The 17813-nt window shown below is 43.5% G+C and overlaps 1 protein-coding gene across 2 annotated transcripts in view; it reads right to left on the bottom strand.

Annotated features, from left to right (window-relative positions):
• Window positions 1–17813, bottom strand: part of sspo (SCO-spondin) — an 84721-nt gene that overhangs the window by 37847 nt on the left and 29061 nt on the right. For both annotated transcript variants that reach the window (XM_044104293.1, XM_044104294.1), the window contains 38 exons: window positions 16256–16353; window positions 15368–15599; window positions 15119–15271; window positions 14438–14575; window positions 14139–14321; window positions 13594–13744; window positions 13217–13376; window positions 12447–12495; window positions 11765–11866; window positions 11555–11682; window positions 11240–11360; window positions 10966–11093; window positions 10749–10890; window positions 10490–10660; window positions 9651–9828; window positions 9488–9563; window positions 9174–9195; window positions 8970–9090; window positions 8383–8596; window positions 8147–8288; window positions 7514–7675; window positions 7258–7437; window positions 7092–7169; window positions 6847–7002; window positions 6099–6257; window positions 5850–6014; window positions 5586–5777; window positions 5319–5441; window positions 4959–5088; window positions 4719–4844; window positions 3718–3809; window positions 3382–3585; window positions 2658–2828; window positions 2319–2574; window positions 1633–1679; window positions 1329–1499; window positions 1102–1236; window positions 733–869 (listed from right to left, as the gene is read on the bottom strand). In XM_044104293.1, the coding sequence (XP_043960228.1) occupies window positions 733–869; window positions 1102–1236; window positions 1329–1499; window positions 1633–1679; window positions 2319–2574; window positions 2658–2828; window positions 3382–3585; window positions 3718–3809; window positions 4719–4844; window positions 4959–5088; window positions 5319–5441; window positions 5586–5777; window positions 5850–6014; window positions 6099–6257; window positions 6847–7002; window positions 7092–7169; window positions 7258–7437; window positions 7514–7675; window positions 8147–8288; window positions 8383–8596; window positions 8970–9090; window positions 9174–9195; window positions 9488–9563; window positions 9651–9828; window positions 10490–10660; window positions 10749–10890; window positions 10966–11093; window positions 11240–11360; window positions 11555–11682; window positions 11765–11866; window positions 12447–12495; window positions 13217–13376; window positions 13594–13744; window positions 14139–14321; window positions 14438–14575; window positions 15119–15271; window positions 15368–15599; window positions 16256–16353 (5393 nt within the window). The remainder of the gene's footprint in view (window positions 1–732; window positions 870–1101; window positions 1237–1328; window positions 1500–1632; window positions 1680–2318; window positions 2575–2657; window positions 2829–3381; window positions 3586–3717; window positions 3810–4718; window positions 4845–4958; window positions 5089–5318; window positions 5442–5585; window positions 5778–5849; window positions 6015–6098; window positions 6258–6846; window positions 7003–7091; window positions 7170–7257; window positions 7438–7513; window positions 7676–8146; window positions 8289–8382; window positions 8597–8969; window positions 9091–9173; window positions 9196–9487; window positions 9564–9650; window positions 9829–10489; window positions 10661–10748; window positions 10891–10965; window positions 11094–11239; window positions 11361–11554; window positions 11683–11764; window positions 11867–12446; window positions 12496–13216; window positions 13377–13593; window positions 13745–14138; window positions 14322–14437; window positions 14576–15118; window positions 15272–15367; window positions 15600–16255; window positions 16354–17813) is intronic.

Below are 17813 nucleotides of genomic sequence, written 5' to 3'. Positions count from 1 at the left end.
GTTCTAGGAAGCATAGCATACACACAGAAGTCACAAACCAATAAAGCATTTTGTCAGAACTCATTTCAGTGTTTGGAATGGATGGCACAAATTAAAAAAAGAAAGAAAGAAAGAAAAAAACACCAACTTATGTTTCTAAACGTTCTGACCAGCTGGATTTTGATCCTTTAAGAACTGACCTTGACCAGAAACATGAGGATTATTCTGAATAACTCCTTGAACGTCAGCAGACAGAGGCTGTACTGGGAGTTAAAAATGATTGCAAGGGTGAAGCCGTCCCTGTATTTTGGTGACCTTGACAAGGTCAGTTAGGCCTTCATTACACTGGATTAGCACAGGTCATCTGCCTGCAGCTTGTCCAGTGACACCACATCACTCCTGTCCCAAAGGAGCAGCAGCTGCTTCTGTTTTAGGACTGATTCTAAGACAACTTCCTTGCTGCTTATTTTTAAATCTTAAAAATGAACTGATACCCCATTACCTGAATGATCTGCTGAACAATATGATTTTAATGTTTTCAGACTAAAGTTGAAAAATGGAGGAAACTGGGCTTTTCCAGTAGCTGCTCCAAAACTATGTGACAAATTCCTCCGGCGTTTTTATTCATTTTTCTAAACCTGTCTGAATTGAATTGATGCTGCTTCTTTATGCGATTTCATCCGATTGACTCATGAGGAGTTGTAGAAGACTTCGGTCAACTGTTGTTGGTTAGACAGGACCTCTATGACCGACCTGCAGGGCAGTCCCATGTGGACACTGGCAGCCTGGAGTGCAGTTCCTGCTCAGGTTGAGAGTGAGGTCAGTACAAGTCACAGGTCCCACCACGCACTGTGTCCACTGCTGGCCTGGAGGACAAGACCTGCCCCCACCTGACAGCATACGAGTCAAATAAAAACAAGAAATACAACTCACAATGGATTACTCATATGTATTGTTTTAGAGACTAAAATGTATTAGTTAAAGTGTAAGGATTAGTAGCGAATCAAATCGGTTCCTCATTTCTCTCTGGTGCAAAAACAAAATTTTTAAGTAGTAACTACACCTACGTATGTATGAGAGCCCACTTATTGAAGGAACAATAACTGATCAGATCAGTATTACCACACGGCTGCAGGTTACAGGCGCTAAACTGCTGGGCTGTGCCGTGGGTCCTGATTGGCCCGCGGGTCCGGGTCCGGTAACCTCCTCCGCACGTCACAGAGCACTTCGACCACGAGCTCCACGGCTCTCTGATACCTTCGGACACATCACGACAGCCGTATTCTTCACCTTTCCCAAGCATCCATTCCACATCACTTTGACACCGTCAGTGATCTGGTTGTTCTCACCCAGGCAGGGCTCGACGCTGCAGGTGTCGACGCCGACTCTCTCTCCTTTGCAGGGACGACCTCCGGAGGCTGGAGGAGGATCGGTTCCTGAGCGGTACCGCCGTCTGATACCCACATCGCACGTCCGAGTGCATGCGCTCCACTGAGTCCAGCTGCTCCAACCACAGTCCACTTAGACACAAAATAACAAAACAAATAATAATAATAATAATAATAATAATAATAATAATAATAATAATCAGAATAAAGCATAAAGAAAACCCAAAGAGAACAGGAAAACACCAGTCCATCACACAGTGCTCACCTGGGCATGGAGTAGTCCCACACTCCATTTCTCCATCAGTGCAGGTGCTGTTTACATGACAAAAGGAGTTAAAGCTGCAGTATTGAACCTTTATAAAAATATTTCTTTCACATATTTGTTGAAACTCTCATTATGTGACAGTAGTTTGTGAAAAAAAATGTAGCTCCTCCATATTCTCTCAGTACTAACTAGAAACAACAAATCAAAGCTACGAGATGGATCTTATTGCTGTCAATCATCCTCTATGTGGCGCTGCTCATCCCACTGTCTGCTGTGCTGCAGCTAGCAGAACATCTTGTAAATGCTAAGGCTAGTTAGCATGGCCACCGATGACAGCTTTACCGTTTTCCTGTAATGGTAAAGCTGTTTCTCCACCAGTAACACATTTAGCATCGAGTACATGAGGCTGACTGACAGCGATCAGACCTTTCCCCTACCTCTGATTGGTTGTTTAAGGTTGGGAGCGGTTGCTTTCTTCTTCCAGCAACAGCAGCTCAAGGGTATGGGAGATCAATTTTTTCACAGATTATCTGTCTCATAACAAACTGTCATGACATGGTGACAGTTTTAACAAATAAAAAAAAACATTTTTTAAATAAAAGTTACATGCTGCAGCTGTAATGAAAAGTGTTTCAACAGAAACAGGAGTTGTGGTCTGAAGTGAAAGGATTACTAAAGAGGGATACCAGTTGTTGCAGGCATCAGCAGGCAGGGTGGCTCCCGCTGGGTGCATCTCCCCCTGGTGGTAACAGGGGCACTGCGCCAGAGGAACACAGCTGCTGTTGAACAGGTAGAACCCCGCGGCGCAGTAGCAGCCGTCATAACAGGAGGTGGCGCACTGAACGTCTGCGGAGGTCATGTCCATGCACACCCTCGGACACGCCCCGCCCTGAGCCTCACACTCCGCTGACGTCATGTACGTCATGCCCTCTGGACACACGCCTAAAGGGAAACAAAGTCTGCTGACACAGAACACAAACCAAAGAGTGTGAGGACAATGTTTCCTGCATGTGTAGACAGAGTACCTGAACAGGGATGGGAGTTGCAGTCTTTTGTTTGTATGTGAGGCCCAGAGCAGTTACTGCCCCCATGCTGTGGCGTCGGTGAACTGCAGAGCCTCTCCCTTGTCTGGACGCCAGAGTCACAATCAGACGAACACCGAGACCAGCGGGACCAAAGCGACCAGCCTCCATGCACTGGAAGAACACGGCTAAAGTTAGCATGTTAAAGGAGTAGATCACAATTTTTGAAGTGATATTCTTTCAAAAGGTTATAAGCATTTCAAATTTTACCTGCCTTAGATGACTCCAAGGCAGGTAAAATTTAATAAAAATACAGACTAGTCGGTACTGGAGGCAAAGACTAGGCTAGAATAAGAAGGACCAACGCCAAAGTGAGCTGTTACTGTTAGCAACTCACACCTCAAAAGGAGGTTAGGCTAATAAACGAAAAATACTTTGTATTGTAGTTAGCATTTTCATTTTAGAAGATATAAACTGACCATTAAAAAAAATTCCACCTAAACAATTTCAAAAGTAACCATCTGCATAAGGTCTATTTGCTGCAGGGCCACATTTGTATGCCAAATAGGAGCATCATCCATATCAGCTGAAACATGAACTGCTCATTTTCTTCTAAACTGACCTCAAACATCATGAACTATCTCTTTAAGGACAGAAGTGTACAATTATTTGATCGGTGCATAAGGCATATTCTGTTTATGTGCATGAAGGATGAAGGGTTCTGCACCTGGACAGTGCTCAGTGTTGCAGGGCTCAAGTTCCTCATCGTCTCCATCACACACAGGATGTGTGTGCGTGCGGTTGAAAGCCGAGAGTGTTTGGTTGCAGCTGCGAAATCGGCGTCTGATTCCCACATCATCCACGTCACTGAAACATGTCTTAGTGCACTCTGACCAGCTGGTCCATCTACTCCATGTTCCACCTGGTAGTACTGTGCAACACGGAGAAGACTGTGGAATACAGCTCATACATAAGGTGAAACTGTTAGACTAGAAACAATTAAGTTGTTAAAAAAAAAACAAGCCACAAAACAATTCAATTGAGTGAGTGTGAGCTCAGATACCAGGGAGACATGGGATGGAACAGCGTCGGGACTCAGAGGCGTCTCCCGAACATGGCTGCGCTCTGATTGGTCCAGCTGCTGTCAGCACAGACCTGAAGAGAGGGAAATTAGCTTTGATAAGATCTCATTCATCTTTATCTTCATAATTTTCTGCTATTAACCTTAGAGAGGAAAGTGCTACTGCCCAACAATCTGGTTAAGGCAAAAGGTCATTTCTTAAATAATTCCATAATAAGTCCATAATTCACAGGTGGAAGACAGCAAGGACAGCTGGAAATCTTTCAAGCAGTGAACATCTCATCGATTTTACCCCAAGTTTGGACTAGATAAAATAATGCTGAAACCCAGTTGCTGTATTTCAGACTTCACATGGGTCACTTAGCATTATTATATTATAGTTCTTAACACAACAGGAAAAGACTAAATGACGCTGAGTATGGATGAGTATGGATTGAGTATGGATTGTTTGAAAAGTTTGTCAAAGTTGTATCTGAAACCACAAGATTTCTACATCAATGTTTGATGGACAGATGAGACCAAAGTAGAGATGTTTAGATACACGGAAAAACAAAACCAGCCCTAACACCTCATACCAAATATCAAGCATGACGATGGAGATGTGGTAATTTGGGATTGTCATACAGCTTTGAATTTGTCTCGGTCTACTGTTTCCACATAGAGAACTTCTTAATTTTGGCTTCGATGTGTTTTTGTACTCAGGTTAGAAATAAACTTTTTAGGAACCTGCTGAAAACCAGATTATGTCCTGCAGTTTGGGATCAGTTTGTTAGCATCTTCTCGTTAGGAGGGCAAATGAAAAGTAATGGGAGTAGAGTGCTTTGAGTAAAACGTTGCATCTGATGGAAGAAGCAGGAAATTGATGGTAAAGAGTGAATTCAAACCAAAGTACAATTTTCTTAAAACACAACAGTGAAATGCTGATACTCTAAGGGCCTATCATTGCCTTATACCCTGAACTACACAGAAACAAACTTTCTCACCTGTAGCGTTGCTGCAACCCCACACCACACGTCACATCACATGGAGACCATGCAGACCAGGCGGACCACTGACAGGTCTCCAGACATCTAGAAGTGTCACAGGTGACCTGCCCTTCTCTGCACATGCTGGGGTCAAATAAGCATTCCAACAATCCATTCACTGTTATTCACAATTTTTTTTAAATTCTCTTTTTACACGTTTTTCCCGTTAATATTTGAAGATGTGCCTGCATCTCTCACCACGTGGTGCACTGATCTCTGCTGATCACCTGGCCAGGCTGCAGGGTTTCATCATCCCAGTGACAGACACACTGGCTGGAGTTCACACATCGGCTGTCCTGAAGGTACAGCCCATTAGGACAGCGGCAGCCTGGGGAAAGACACCGTTTATAGCAAAAAATTGCTCTAATCCAAAAACCCCTGGAGGGAATACATTTCCCTCCTGTCCTGGGAATCACCAAAAAGTAAGATGGAAGGTGTTGGTGAGGGATCGGATGCATGTTTTTCTTTCTTTGTCCTGTTAACCCTTGACAAAATCAATACACGTCAAAGACACGTGCAGCTTGTATTAAATGTAAACACCATGCTTCTGAGTCTTACCGATGATACATGTTGCAGAGCAGTTGCTGGTCATGCTCAGATCTGAGCAGGTAGGAGGACAGGGATCAACCCGTCCTGCACGGCAATCTTCCTCTTTCACCAGCACCATGCCGCGGACGCAGCCTGTTGGTCAGGTTGTTAGTGGAGTTACAACACATTCTGGTCGACTAAAGGAATCAAACCAATCTGGTTGGAAGCATCTGAATAGTCTTATGTTTGGAAGAAACGTTTCACCTTTGAGAACAGGTGGTTGCGTTTGACCCTTACCTGTCTGTGTGCCTGTCTCGTTGGTGCAGGGCTGGATGTTGCAGGTTTGACTCTGTCGGGTCATGCCCTCACAGTCCCGCCCTCCGTTTTTAGGAGGAGGAGCCGAGCAGGTTCTGCTCCTCTGTCTAACCCCTCCTCCACAGAGAGCGTCACACTCTGACCACTCTGTCCATGCCGACCAGTGACCATGAACTGGGAGAAGGAACACAGTATTGAGCAAATGGCTCCGCTAATAGGTGTCAGATGTAGGTCCTGCATACAAACCTGGACATGCTCGAGGAAAGCAGGCTCGACTGTCAAACTGAGCTCCACCACAGGATCCTCCAGGCAGGGCGTCTCTTAGAATGTCCCTCTGCCGAAACAAGGAGCCGAGACCACACGTCACACTGCAGCCACTCCAGGCTGTCCATGGGGACATTATGCAGTCCACTGCAGGAGAGCAGAATATAAGGTAAGAAATACACAAGCCCTTTGATCACATGACCACTTTGGAAGAGTGTATGTAACACCTACCACAGTCTTTTTCATCCGATCCATCGATACAGTCCCTCTGCAGGTCACACCTGCGATCCTTGTGAACACACTCGCCGGTGTCACAAGAGAACTGCTTTGGAGAGCAGGGTCTGGGCACCAGGGGGCGCCATGGAGTTACAGCTGGGCTGGTTGTTGTGCCTGAAGGGTCATGGTGAGGTACGACTGGCATTCAGAATGTAGTGAAAACTTTGGAGCAGGGTTTACTCAAAACAAGGCCTAAAGGGCTGGTGTCCTGCAACTTTTAGATGTGTCCCTGGTCCAATCAGCCTGGAATCAAAGCTATTCAGTCTGTGTTAGCCACGCTTTCAATTTCTATACTTTGTTTGAAGCAGAGACTGGCGACATGTCCATGGTGACCCCGCCTCGCGCCCGTTGACCACTGGACACTGGAAAGAGGCACTAGCAGCACTCATGACTCCACTAGGAACAAGCGTGTATGATAATGGATGGACAAATAAATGAATGGACGGACGCATGGATGTTTGAAGCAGAGTATAGAACAAGGGGCTGGTTTTTACCAGGCTAACGTCCAACACACATGAATCAACTGGTGGAATTACCCCCTCAGTATGCAGTTAAGTTCTCCAGAGCCCTTCTAATGGCCTCAATATCTGATTCGGTGTGTTGAAGCAGAGACTTCTCAAAGTTGCAGGACACCAGCCATCGAGGCCTGGGCATGAAGACCCCTGGTTTGGCGGATAAGAAAGTATAGAGCAATCTTTCATACCACAACGTTTTTCATCTGAACCATCTAAGCAATCCTTCCTTCCGTCACACACTCGTGCAGAGTCCACACAGCCAAATGACCAGCATGTGAACTGGCCCTCCATGCAAAGCACTCTGGGCAAACCGGTATCTGGTGCGCTTGTGATGACTGACGGTGCTGTAAATCAACAGAACCTGCTGGTTATACTCTGACTGCGCTGCAAAGAGATAATTCCAGAGACATCATATGAGGAAATCATGTCCCACCTTCTGTGGTTTGAAGACCGGGTCCGCCAGGCTGCACTGAGGAAGTAAGATGGAGTCCAGGTTGGCCTGTTGTGACTCCTGGTAATAAGATGGTCTTGATTGTTTAGAACCAAACATGCACACAAGTAATTCAGCCGACACAAGAGAATCAGACAATCACAGTAACCTGAACTCGGCGGCTGAGATCTGGGTGTGACTGCAGGTGAAGCCACACCAGGAAAGTCATCTTCAGACTTGGTAGTGTGTAGCCCAGGACCGCCTGTTGTGTTGTCACCATGGATACCAGGTCTTCCAGTGTAGGTGGTCTGATTGCGGAGGCCTGGAAAGCCTCTGGTGGGTGCAGTTCCTGTAGAGGACAAAGGGAAAATTTTAAGGCAAAGAACTGATCTGATGTTAAATGCTAAATTTTGCATAACTCTCACCACAGTTCGTCTCATCAGAGTAGTCCTTACAGTTTGGCTGACCGTCACAAAGCAAAGACACAGGGATGCACTCTTCACTGCGGTGGCATAGAAATTGGCCTGGCCTGCAGCGCTGCACTGTCACTGTGCCAACTGCAGAGGGCGATGTGGTCACATACTCATCTGCACATGTCAGAGAGACATTGTTTTTATGAATCTATAAGGAACGTCTAAAGCAATTTTACACTTAGCCCCCTTTACTAAGCTGTCTAAATTACATATAGTAATAGAAACTTTCCATATTTGTATTCATCCCCTTTACTCCAACACGACTAAATACATCCCAGTTGTCTTTATGAATCCTCTTCCTGTTTGCAAAGCAAGGTATTATCTCAGGAGAGTTGAATAGAAATGGACATCGTACTTTTCAGATTATTGTTTTAGAAAAATATATCAAAAAGCGATATATCATTTCCGCTTCATACTTATGGGCTAGTTTGTGTTGACCTGATATAATCTAGATAAAACCACTGAACATTGTGGCTTAAATGTGACAAAATGTCTTAAGGTTCAAATGGGTTTTTATACTTTTTCTCTGTCAATATTTTGTTCATCATACTTTCATAGCGGTGTATGCTCATTAAAGTCCTTTACCTCCTCTGCAGCCAAGAATCTCCACACGAAGGTAGAATGTATGCCTGAACTCCACAGGGATGATTCTGATGTACCGAGCTCTTACCAACCGACCCAACCAGCGGGTCACGGGGGTCCTGCCCACCATCCGAACCTCAAACACCTAAAGGACAAAAATCATATGTAGTACTACACAAAACTTAGTCTGAGTTCTATCTCATTGATTTATAGGTTACATAGTATTAAACAACCAACACCTTGGAAGGGCTGTCAAACTTTCCATTTGCTGTGAAGTCTGAGAAAAGGGCGCTCTGGGGGGCAAAGGCCAGGCGGTATTTGGTGAGGTAACCCCACATGCGCTCATTGCCCTGTGTCACCACTCCTGACACCCAAGTAGGCTCCAGGAAATCCACCTGAAAATATGGCTGGGGGTCCCCAGGTAGGGGGCTCCAGCCAGGCTCCATAACTGGACTGCAGGAAAGAGATGATAATAATACACAATTTTGATCACTTGAATCTTTGTTTTCAAATGATCATTTAAATAGGTGTCCATCAACCTTTTAGTCGTCAAATTGGGGACCGGCCAATATACAAAAATCCAATCGTATCCATTTATCTACGTACAAAGAGGTCTGAAAATTAGTCACTGTCCCCTTCTGCTTAGCGGTGATAGAAAGCTGACTGACACAAGGTCATAGTCACCCTACTGTTGCCAATCGACCAAATCGGAATCAGCAAGACAGACTTTCAAAAGGTCAGTGACTGGCCAGAAAACTACAATTGGTGCACCCCCAATGTCAACAACACCAGGAAACTATAAGCAAAGGTGAATGCCATCACCCACATGTTGGGGACGATGTTTAGTCTCCCGGCGTCAGCGGGGTTGTTCTCACGCTGAGAGGATGAGGACAGCTGGCCGTAGTGAATCCTCCCATCCTCCAGTCCAAGAGGAGAGGAGCAAAGGCCTGTGAGATGTGATGTTTATTAATGGAAACACTGAAAAATTCAAGGTATTTAATTACGTTCTTCAGAAAGAGCAGAAACTTACCGTGGTATCCTGGACCGCCGTCCTTTCCATAAACACATCCAGATTAGAACAGATTTGTGTGAGCAACAAGGAACAAATAATAAACTAAAACAGCAGCAACATCTCTAATCTTTTGTCTTTTAAAGTTTGAAGCAGTGGCCGCATGATTGCCACAACGATGTAAGTTTAATACTGAGGAGAAAATGTTACTTTTTTAAAGCTTATACAATTTCAAGACAGAACTGTTAACTGTGGGTTTTGATATTTGGTTTACATTGAACAGGGAATATAATACAATTAGTTTGGAACAGATGTTCATCAAACATTTTCCTTACAGTCGGTGTTGCAGTAGAGAGAGTAACAGCAGCCATTGATGGGGTCTTCAGAGGAGAAGGGGTGGGAGTGTGTGGCCTGCAAGTGGGAAATAAAATTGCAAAAAGGAATGAGAGCGATTTTGGTGAACAGATATAAGCATCCGATTAAGAGTACGCTCCTTACCTGTCTGACTGTGTGGTGATGTCATGTCGGTGGCATCCATTTTCATCCTGTCCTTTAGGACAGTCAGGGATACCATCACAACGCCTGTCTGCCTCAATGCAACCCCCTGGTGGCGGGCAAGAGAAGTGACCAATGGGACAGCTGCGTGGAGCAGTGGTTGTGGAGGAAGGTTGAGTGCCTGCAAAAGATGTTTTACACACACAACAGGAGACTGTCCATTAAATGTAACGCTCATTTGTTTAGCTTACAAAAGAACTTTTGCAAAACTGAGATAGAGAAATAATGACATAATGTGAATTAAACCAAAAACAAATAATTAAAAGTATTCATTCACTGTATTCCACTTATTGGAGATAAAGTAGATGACAGAACCCAAAACATTTACTTCCTTGCATTTGCTTGAGAATGTCTTAAGGTTCCCTGGGTAGGTCTGAAAACATCCAAAAGAAACCGACTTAAGTGTAGAAAAAACACCAATTCAACTCCAAGCTGCCAGAAGACAACTGATCTCCTCATCTTGTTTCTAAGGGTGTTTTCACTGGATAGTCCGGTACGGCTCAATTAGATACCAAAATCACCGCATTTGTTACATTTTGACTTTCACACTGCACTGTTGTGCTGCTACGCTAAGAACCATTGAAGCAACAATGGAGTAGCATGAGATTTCAGCAGTTGTGGGATTTCTCTTTTGTCTCTAGCAAAAGACAATTTCTCAAGCTACGCATGTAAAGAACACACCTCCAGCTTTCCCCAATACGAACGGAACATTCCACCTTTTTCTGGTTGAGAGTGCACTATGGGGAATTAATTACACAGACCAATCAGAGCAGATAACTCACCACAGTACTTCTCATCTGATCCGTCCCCACAGTCGTTGACTCCATCACAGACAACTCCCAGAGATCCGGCCGGGACACAGCGACCGTTGTCACACTGGAATTCTCTCTCTCTGCAGCCTTCACCCAGAGTGACTGGTGAAGGAGGGGTTGGGAAAGTTAACCTGGGGTAACCTTGAGAGGAGATAAAGAGGAATGTTCCACAAAAATGTGTCCGTTTTCTTCAAGGTCGGCAAAACACCATTGTCATCAATCTGCTGACCATCATCACAGCCCATGATCTCCAGCCGAAGGTAGATGCCGTTCTGGAAGTCGTGAGGCAACAGTCGAACAAACCGAGCCGACACCATCCTTTCCAGTCTACTCTCCATCACACCTCGATCGTCATGGTTACCGAGAAAAACCTGCAGTAAGAGCAGAGAAACATTGATTTGACTGTGGAAGCTGTTTGAACGTTTTTGAGTCGTTTGATCTTTGACCTTGGCTCTAGGTGGCGCATCGGAAGGAAGCTCCTTGTAAGTGTACCAACGTTTTCCATCAAGGCTGAACTCGAGGTAGAAGCTGGACACAAACGTGCCAAACACCCCACCTCCCTGGGTCAGCACACCTGGAATCAGATCAGTCATCACATATTTTAATAAATGGACGAGGGATAATCACACAACAAAGCTGTTGGTTCACAGAATTCAACACAAGACACTGAATCAACAGTTTCAATTCCAGTTGTTTGAAAGCACCTGTGGGAATCTTTACCAGTGATGTTGTAAGGTTTGAGTAAGTCGATCTGTATGTAGGGGCTTTGTGTGTTGACACTCTGTCCTTCGCGTCTCTTCTGTGGCAGGTCTTTATACTCCTCTGGTTCTGGACTCCAGCCCTGTATGTGAACGGCAAACAGGAAATAACCGGTGTCGGTTTTATGACTTGGTCTGACTGTGAATAAAATGCCTACCATTTATGTTTTGTTACTCCAGGAGAGCTTATTAAGACTTTAAGGATTAAGGTAAATACAGACTGGATTGATGATCCAGATCAGGTTAGGTGTCAGAAAGCTAAGAATGTGTGAAGTACCTGGAGATCTCTACGGGGGTCCCACCCATGAAGACGTGCTGCTTCGGGTGGGTGGCCGTCCTGGTGGGACGAAGCACTGAAACTAGACACTGGGAGGGTCTGGACACCCAGAGGAACCCAACACTCATCTTAACAGGAAGAATGAATTATTTAAATATACTGAATGGTAACGTGCTGTAACATTTGCTGTGTATAAAAGAAGACACCAACCTCCAGGTGGAAATGGATATGTAGGTACTACGGGAGTAACATCCCTGGGTTTGGATGTCATAATGCCAGGGGTTTCTGTTACCATCGCTGTCCCATTATCCCCTACAGATCGTTAAAAACAAATTATGTTCAAGGGTCTAAAATCAAACAGTAAATGATGTAACATTTCACACTGTTCGTTCTCTTGACAACGATGTTACATTTAAAAGTGGACTGTCTGTGAAGGACATTTTGTGAAACATCCAACATCGTGTCTGTGAAGAATGCATGCAGCCTGTGATGATTCATTTATAGTCCATGTGTGTTGGGATGAAAGGTGTGTGTCTTAAAGTGTGTCACTGCATAAGGACAGAAAATGTTAAGATCTAATGTCATTGTCCCTTTTCTTTCTTATTCCATTCCTAATAATTGTCTTAGGTTGCTTTGCTTTCTTCGCTCCACCAGGTTTCCTGAGTTGTTGCAGAAATCTTATGTGTGAGTTTTATATTAGAAAAACCATACGAAATATTAAAAAGGAGAAAAATATATGTTCAATACTTAACTAAATTCTGTAAATAAACCGAATATAAATGAATAAAAAGAGACAGAACCATGTAGAACAATGAAAATATTCATTTTCTCTATTCAATATGTATATATTTATATATATATATATATATATATATATATATTGATAAACTACCTTGGCAGTAGCAGCACTTGCTCCCCTCTCCACTGATGAGCTTTAGACCCTTAAAAACAAAAAAGATGCACAACTTTATAAGTTGCTGTGAAAAAGTATTCGTCTCCATTCAAAGTTCTTAGATTTTTTTCCTTTTCTTTTTTTTATGTCTAAATGTGATAATCAAACAATTCCTAATATTAAAGATAGACGTCAATGGCTTGGTGCTCGCAAGATGTGTTGCAAATGTGTGACACCGCCAAGAAGGCAAAAATTCTCAGACAGTTTGTTTTGTTGATTCTACAGGTCAGGTGGAAGTTAAGTAAATCAAGTCACAGCTATTCCATGATTTTACATCTGGTTTGTTTAAAAGGCTTTTGGTCCTAAATAAGTGAAATCACCAATTTTGGCATTTGCATAGCTGATCTTTGGCTGATCTTAAGATATATTTCATGGTCTAAAATATTTAAATGAAACAACAAACCAAAACCACAGGAACTCTGTAAGAGGGAAAATACTTTTTCACAGCACTGCATGCATCAGGCGAGAAGCTTCAGTAGAAAGAAACATCCTGTTATTACAGTGTCAGTGACTCAAGTTCACATAAAGGTTAATAAAAAAAGAAGAAGAAATAATATTCACTCAAGTGAACCTGTTTGCATGTAGAAGAAATATAAGTTCTATTTCTTAGTTAATGCTGAAATGTTCAATTTACAATTTAGCTTAGAACTAATATTCTCAGCTCAGTCTCACAGTGAAACACAGAGTAGCTCTGACACATGTCCTCTCACCATAGGGCACCCAGTGACTGCGTATGGACAGTAGGGGGCGCACTGCACCGTGAGGTTGGGAAGACAGTGGCATAACTGACAGGGCTCCACCTTCCATCTTTCTCCAACTACATGGGATCGACTCCGATGGCGACACTGATCACACGGTTCTGTCTGACACCTGCACACAGACGGACCAGAACCACGGATTAATGCCCAGCTGGACAGTAAGAAGCAGCCAGCAGAGGTGTCGGTCATTGAAGGTGATCTTCCTAGAACAGTTTCTTTTCACTCGACTTTATTTTCCCTAAAGTGATGGCTCTGATATTGATGTGTTATTCATAGAGACATCACACAAAGGATATAAAATAACAGAAAGCGAAATGGATGGTTCCTACCGGCGAGCCTTTCTGTAAATCCCTCTGCACACCCTTCCATCCCCATGCTTGGTTGGATTATTGGGGCTCCGGAATGACCACTGGACACTCTGGACCCCACAGGGGCCCAAACACTCTCCCCACTCAGACCATGATGACCAGCTGCAGTGCACTATGGGGGTCAGAGACAGATATGCGGGATCAGAACAGAACGGCTCATGTGTTTACCCACTGTCTGTAGGCGTTGCTTGTGTGTGTGCCATCTATTTGAGACATTTCAGGGACTATTTTCCTAACTCATATTACATTGTGGGGACCAGACTTTGGTCCCACTAGGGGAAGTGCTGGTTTTGGGACCAAGGTTCCAAAACCAGCCAAGAAAACACATGACATTTAGGACTAAGGTGTGAACTGACTTTTGGTTAGGTTTAGGCATGTACTGGTAAAGGTTCGGGTTAAGGTTAGGGTAAGTGGTCAGATGAAGAAGTGAATGGAAGTCAATTGCAAATCCCTGCAAACATAGAAAAACAAACGCGTGTGTAGGTGGGTGTGTGTGTGTATAACACCTGAGCAGTCTGGGTTGGGCCGACACCTCTGAGGCCTTCCCCTCTCACACACACAGAGGTCACAGTCCACTTTCATCTGCTGGCCCGGCCAGTAGCGAACACCGGCCACCTCACACACACACTCTCTGGGTGACACACACTGCTGTGTGTGGCTCATCACTTGGCCTTCGGGGCACCAGCAGCCTAAAGGCGAAGAGGGAAATGTGACGATTCACAGCGACAGTTTCCAAGTCGGCTGAAGGCGTAATTACTTGAAATCACAATTTAAACTCTTCCTGCGCTGTAAAGTGTCAACCGACCAGAGAAGCAGGGCGCCGCAGGGTCACAGGTCGACCCACTGCTGATGTGAGCGCAGGAGTAGGGACATGGAGCACAGCGGCGCCTCACCAGGCCAGGAGGACAGGTGGTGTTAGCGCAGCCATCATCAGGACATGGTTCTGGAGAACAAGAAGTGGAACCAATGTTATGATCCCATGATTGTAGGACCATAAAACCAACCGTCAAGTGTTTTTTTTTTTTATTGCAATACTGGCTCTAGACACTTTCTTCAAAACCCTGAATGTTTTAATGTTACACAGAAATACATGGACAATACATTTTTAGAGTCAAATGCTCCCTTGGATTGAGTAGGGGTTGTCTTTTGAATAGTGTGGCCCAAGCAGATGAAGAATTGCACATAGTACATATATGATGCAACACATTCTAAAAGCATACTAAACATATAATAATATAACTCATTTTAAAATGCACAGACGTCTCTGAAATGATAACTGACTTTGATCCAGACTAAGTTCAAAACAGTTTACAGCTCAACCAGACATTTTGAAGACAAGCTGGTAACGTCTACACTTCTTAGAACTATCTTGTCATTTGATGTCAAGAATTAATAAATGTGGTTTTCGTCAAGATAATAGAGGAAATCTTAATCACATCCACAAATATAGGTCCTGTGAGCTGTACGTTGATAGCTGAGTCCTTACTGATCTCCATGGAGATGTTAGAAGGTCCGGGGAGCTGGGAACAGCGCCGACCTCCATAGCGAGGAGGACTGCAGTCTCTGAGCCTCACCTGCACCCCACCGCAACCACTGGAACAGCTGGACCAGCTGCTCCATGGCAACCACTGACCGTCCACTGAGGACAAGCAAAACAACGACCATATAACATCTGACTCTCAATCTAATTAATAAAAACAAATAGCTAAAGTATAGTTGTTCTCCATCTGCTTACTGGGGCAGGTGGTGTTGAAGCATTGCTGCTTCTGCGTGTGTTGGCCCAGGCAGCGGTGAAGTGGGTCACCAGGGGGGCAGGATCTCCGGCGGCTCATGGCTCCTGATCCACAGGAGGTGCTGCAGGAGCTCCAGGGGCCCCAAGAGCCCCAAGTCCTACATCCGTGCTCATCTGTGGGCCCTCCAGATGGGGTGAGTGAAGAGTCAGGACACTCTGCTACACCATTACACACCTGACGAAGAGCGAGGTCAAACATCATCAAGACGCTCTCAATAATTTCTTGACATAATCCAAAACGTTTCATGTTGAAACGTCTAAAAATGCTTAATTTTTAACAGACGGTTAAGTCTTCTGATAGGCATTTCTCAAACCTTCATAAAGAGACAACCACAGACAACGTTTATGAGTTTTCAACCAAGCTTCTGCAGAAGGAGAAGACACATCAAACCACTTCTCCAAGGTGTTTACCATGCATTCTGACTCCCTGTAGCAGAGCCTGTCTTTTTATTAAGCAGGAGGAAAGAAAGGAGTCAGGAGTGACATGTGGGAGAGTGATAAATAAAAAGAAGGGGGCTATTCTGAAACAAGGAAGAACTTCATTCTACACACTCGCAGTTTAAGGAGTATCCCAAGATAAGAAGCAGCTGCAGCTTCAAGGTTTAGGGAAAAAACAAGTTTTGTCTTTCACACGGTTTAACAAATTCTTCCTCTCTGGGGTGTGAATACTAAACCTTTAAATGAAAAGCAAACTGGTAACTACTTATGTAAGAATGATAACAAAACATAATTATTCTAACATCTTCTTTTCTGATTTTGCTCATCAAATCACCAACTTTATTAAAGAAGTTTGTGTGCCAGTGCTGATTAACATGGTGGCTAGATACACACCCTGTTAAATGGTAAGCAGCTTCCATCCATACAGGTGAACTCAGAGCAGGGCGCAGAGACGTTTCGACTGCCAGGGGGCGCTGCTGAGACGGTTTGATCTTGGAACAAGAACACGTTCAACGTTTTAGCAAACAGATGTTACAACTGTCATATTTCTTCCTCTTGAGCTTCTCCAGTGTCAAATATTGTGCACGAAATTAAATTTCCAACTCCTGCTGAAACTTGAACGTTAACTTTAGTATATTTTCTTGTGACTTTACAAATCACTACGACAAAGTGTACAAAGAATACATCATTTACAAAATGATTTTACAATAAAAAGTCTGGTGCATATTTTCACCAGCATTACTCAAATACCCCTAAAAAAAAAAATAAAGCAATAAGAACCTCCTTCAAAAGTCCCATAATTGATATTTAGAGTACAGCTGGCTGTAATAATCCCAGTATTAATGAAAATGTTTTGTAACAGTTTAAAAGTTTGTTAGAGAACATCAGGGAACAAAGAGCCTCATAAGGATCAAGGAACAGAGAACCCAGATCAGAGACAAAGCTGAGGATTTACTGCAAGACAAAGTATTGCAAATTAGAAACCCTCCACCTTACTCCTTCCATTTTCAGATGATATGATCCACAGTCACTGCTTTATTTGATAATGCAGGATGGTACACTGAAGACCAACCAATTATGTTAATCTAAACTGACAAGCAGAATAAGAAGAGCATTAATCTGAGAAGCAGCCAAAAGATCAGTGGAAACTCTAGTTGCTGCAGAATTGTTAACTCCACACATTTGGTCATTTTGGAAGAATAGCAAGAAGGAATACAAGAAGCCAAAAAAAAAGTCCTGGTCTAAGAAGTAAAAATTGTGGCCTAAGGTTTAGACCTAAGATAAGAATCTGTGAATGAGGCTGTGGTAAGAAATCTGACTGAACTTAATCAAGTTTGAAAGGAGAAACCTGTAAAAAATTCCAGTTCAAAGATGTACAACCATGGTAAACATAACTGTAGAGATGTGTAGCTGTGATTAGAACGAATGTTGGCTCTACCAAGTCCTGACTAGGAGGGCTGAATAGAAATGCATGCCAGACTTTAGAATTTTAATCTAAACTTTTTATTCAACTAAATCATTAGGCACTTCTTCACCAGTATAATGTAACTTTGTGTTGTTCGTTGCATAACATTCAAATAAAATATAGTAAAGTTTGTGGTTGTAGGGTGACCGGATATGGAAAAGAAACAATAGTATTACTTTTGCAAGACACTGTATTTTAAATTCTTTAATTTCTCGCCCTCTTTCTTTCTTTCTTCTCCCCTGCCCCCCTTTTTTCTTCTTCTCAAAATTTATTGGCGGTTGGCCAAAAACGTTAGGTGAGCATTACCGCCACCAACCTGTAAGGAGTGTGAACCACATGACACAAAACAATACAAAACAAAAAAGAAAGAAAAAAACAGATCATACTATACAACTTGCACTGCTTAAAAAAAAGAAATCATATATAGCCTGATTTCCTCTGCTTCCTGAATCCTTTTGCAACGAATCAACAATGTCAAATTTCATT

The sequence above is a fragment of the Gambusia affinis genome, linkage group LG21, assembly GCF_019740435.1.
Source record: "Gambusia affinis linkage group LG21, SWU_Gaff_1.0, whole genome shotgun sequence".
Lineage (NCBI taxonomy): Eukaryota > Metazoa > Chordata > Actinopteri > Cyprinodontiformes > Poeciliidae > Gambusia > Gambusia affinis.
The sequence above is the reverse complement of the archived record's forward strand: the minus strand, read 5'-3'. Positions and strand labels throughout refer to the sequence as shown.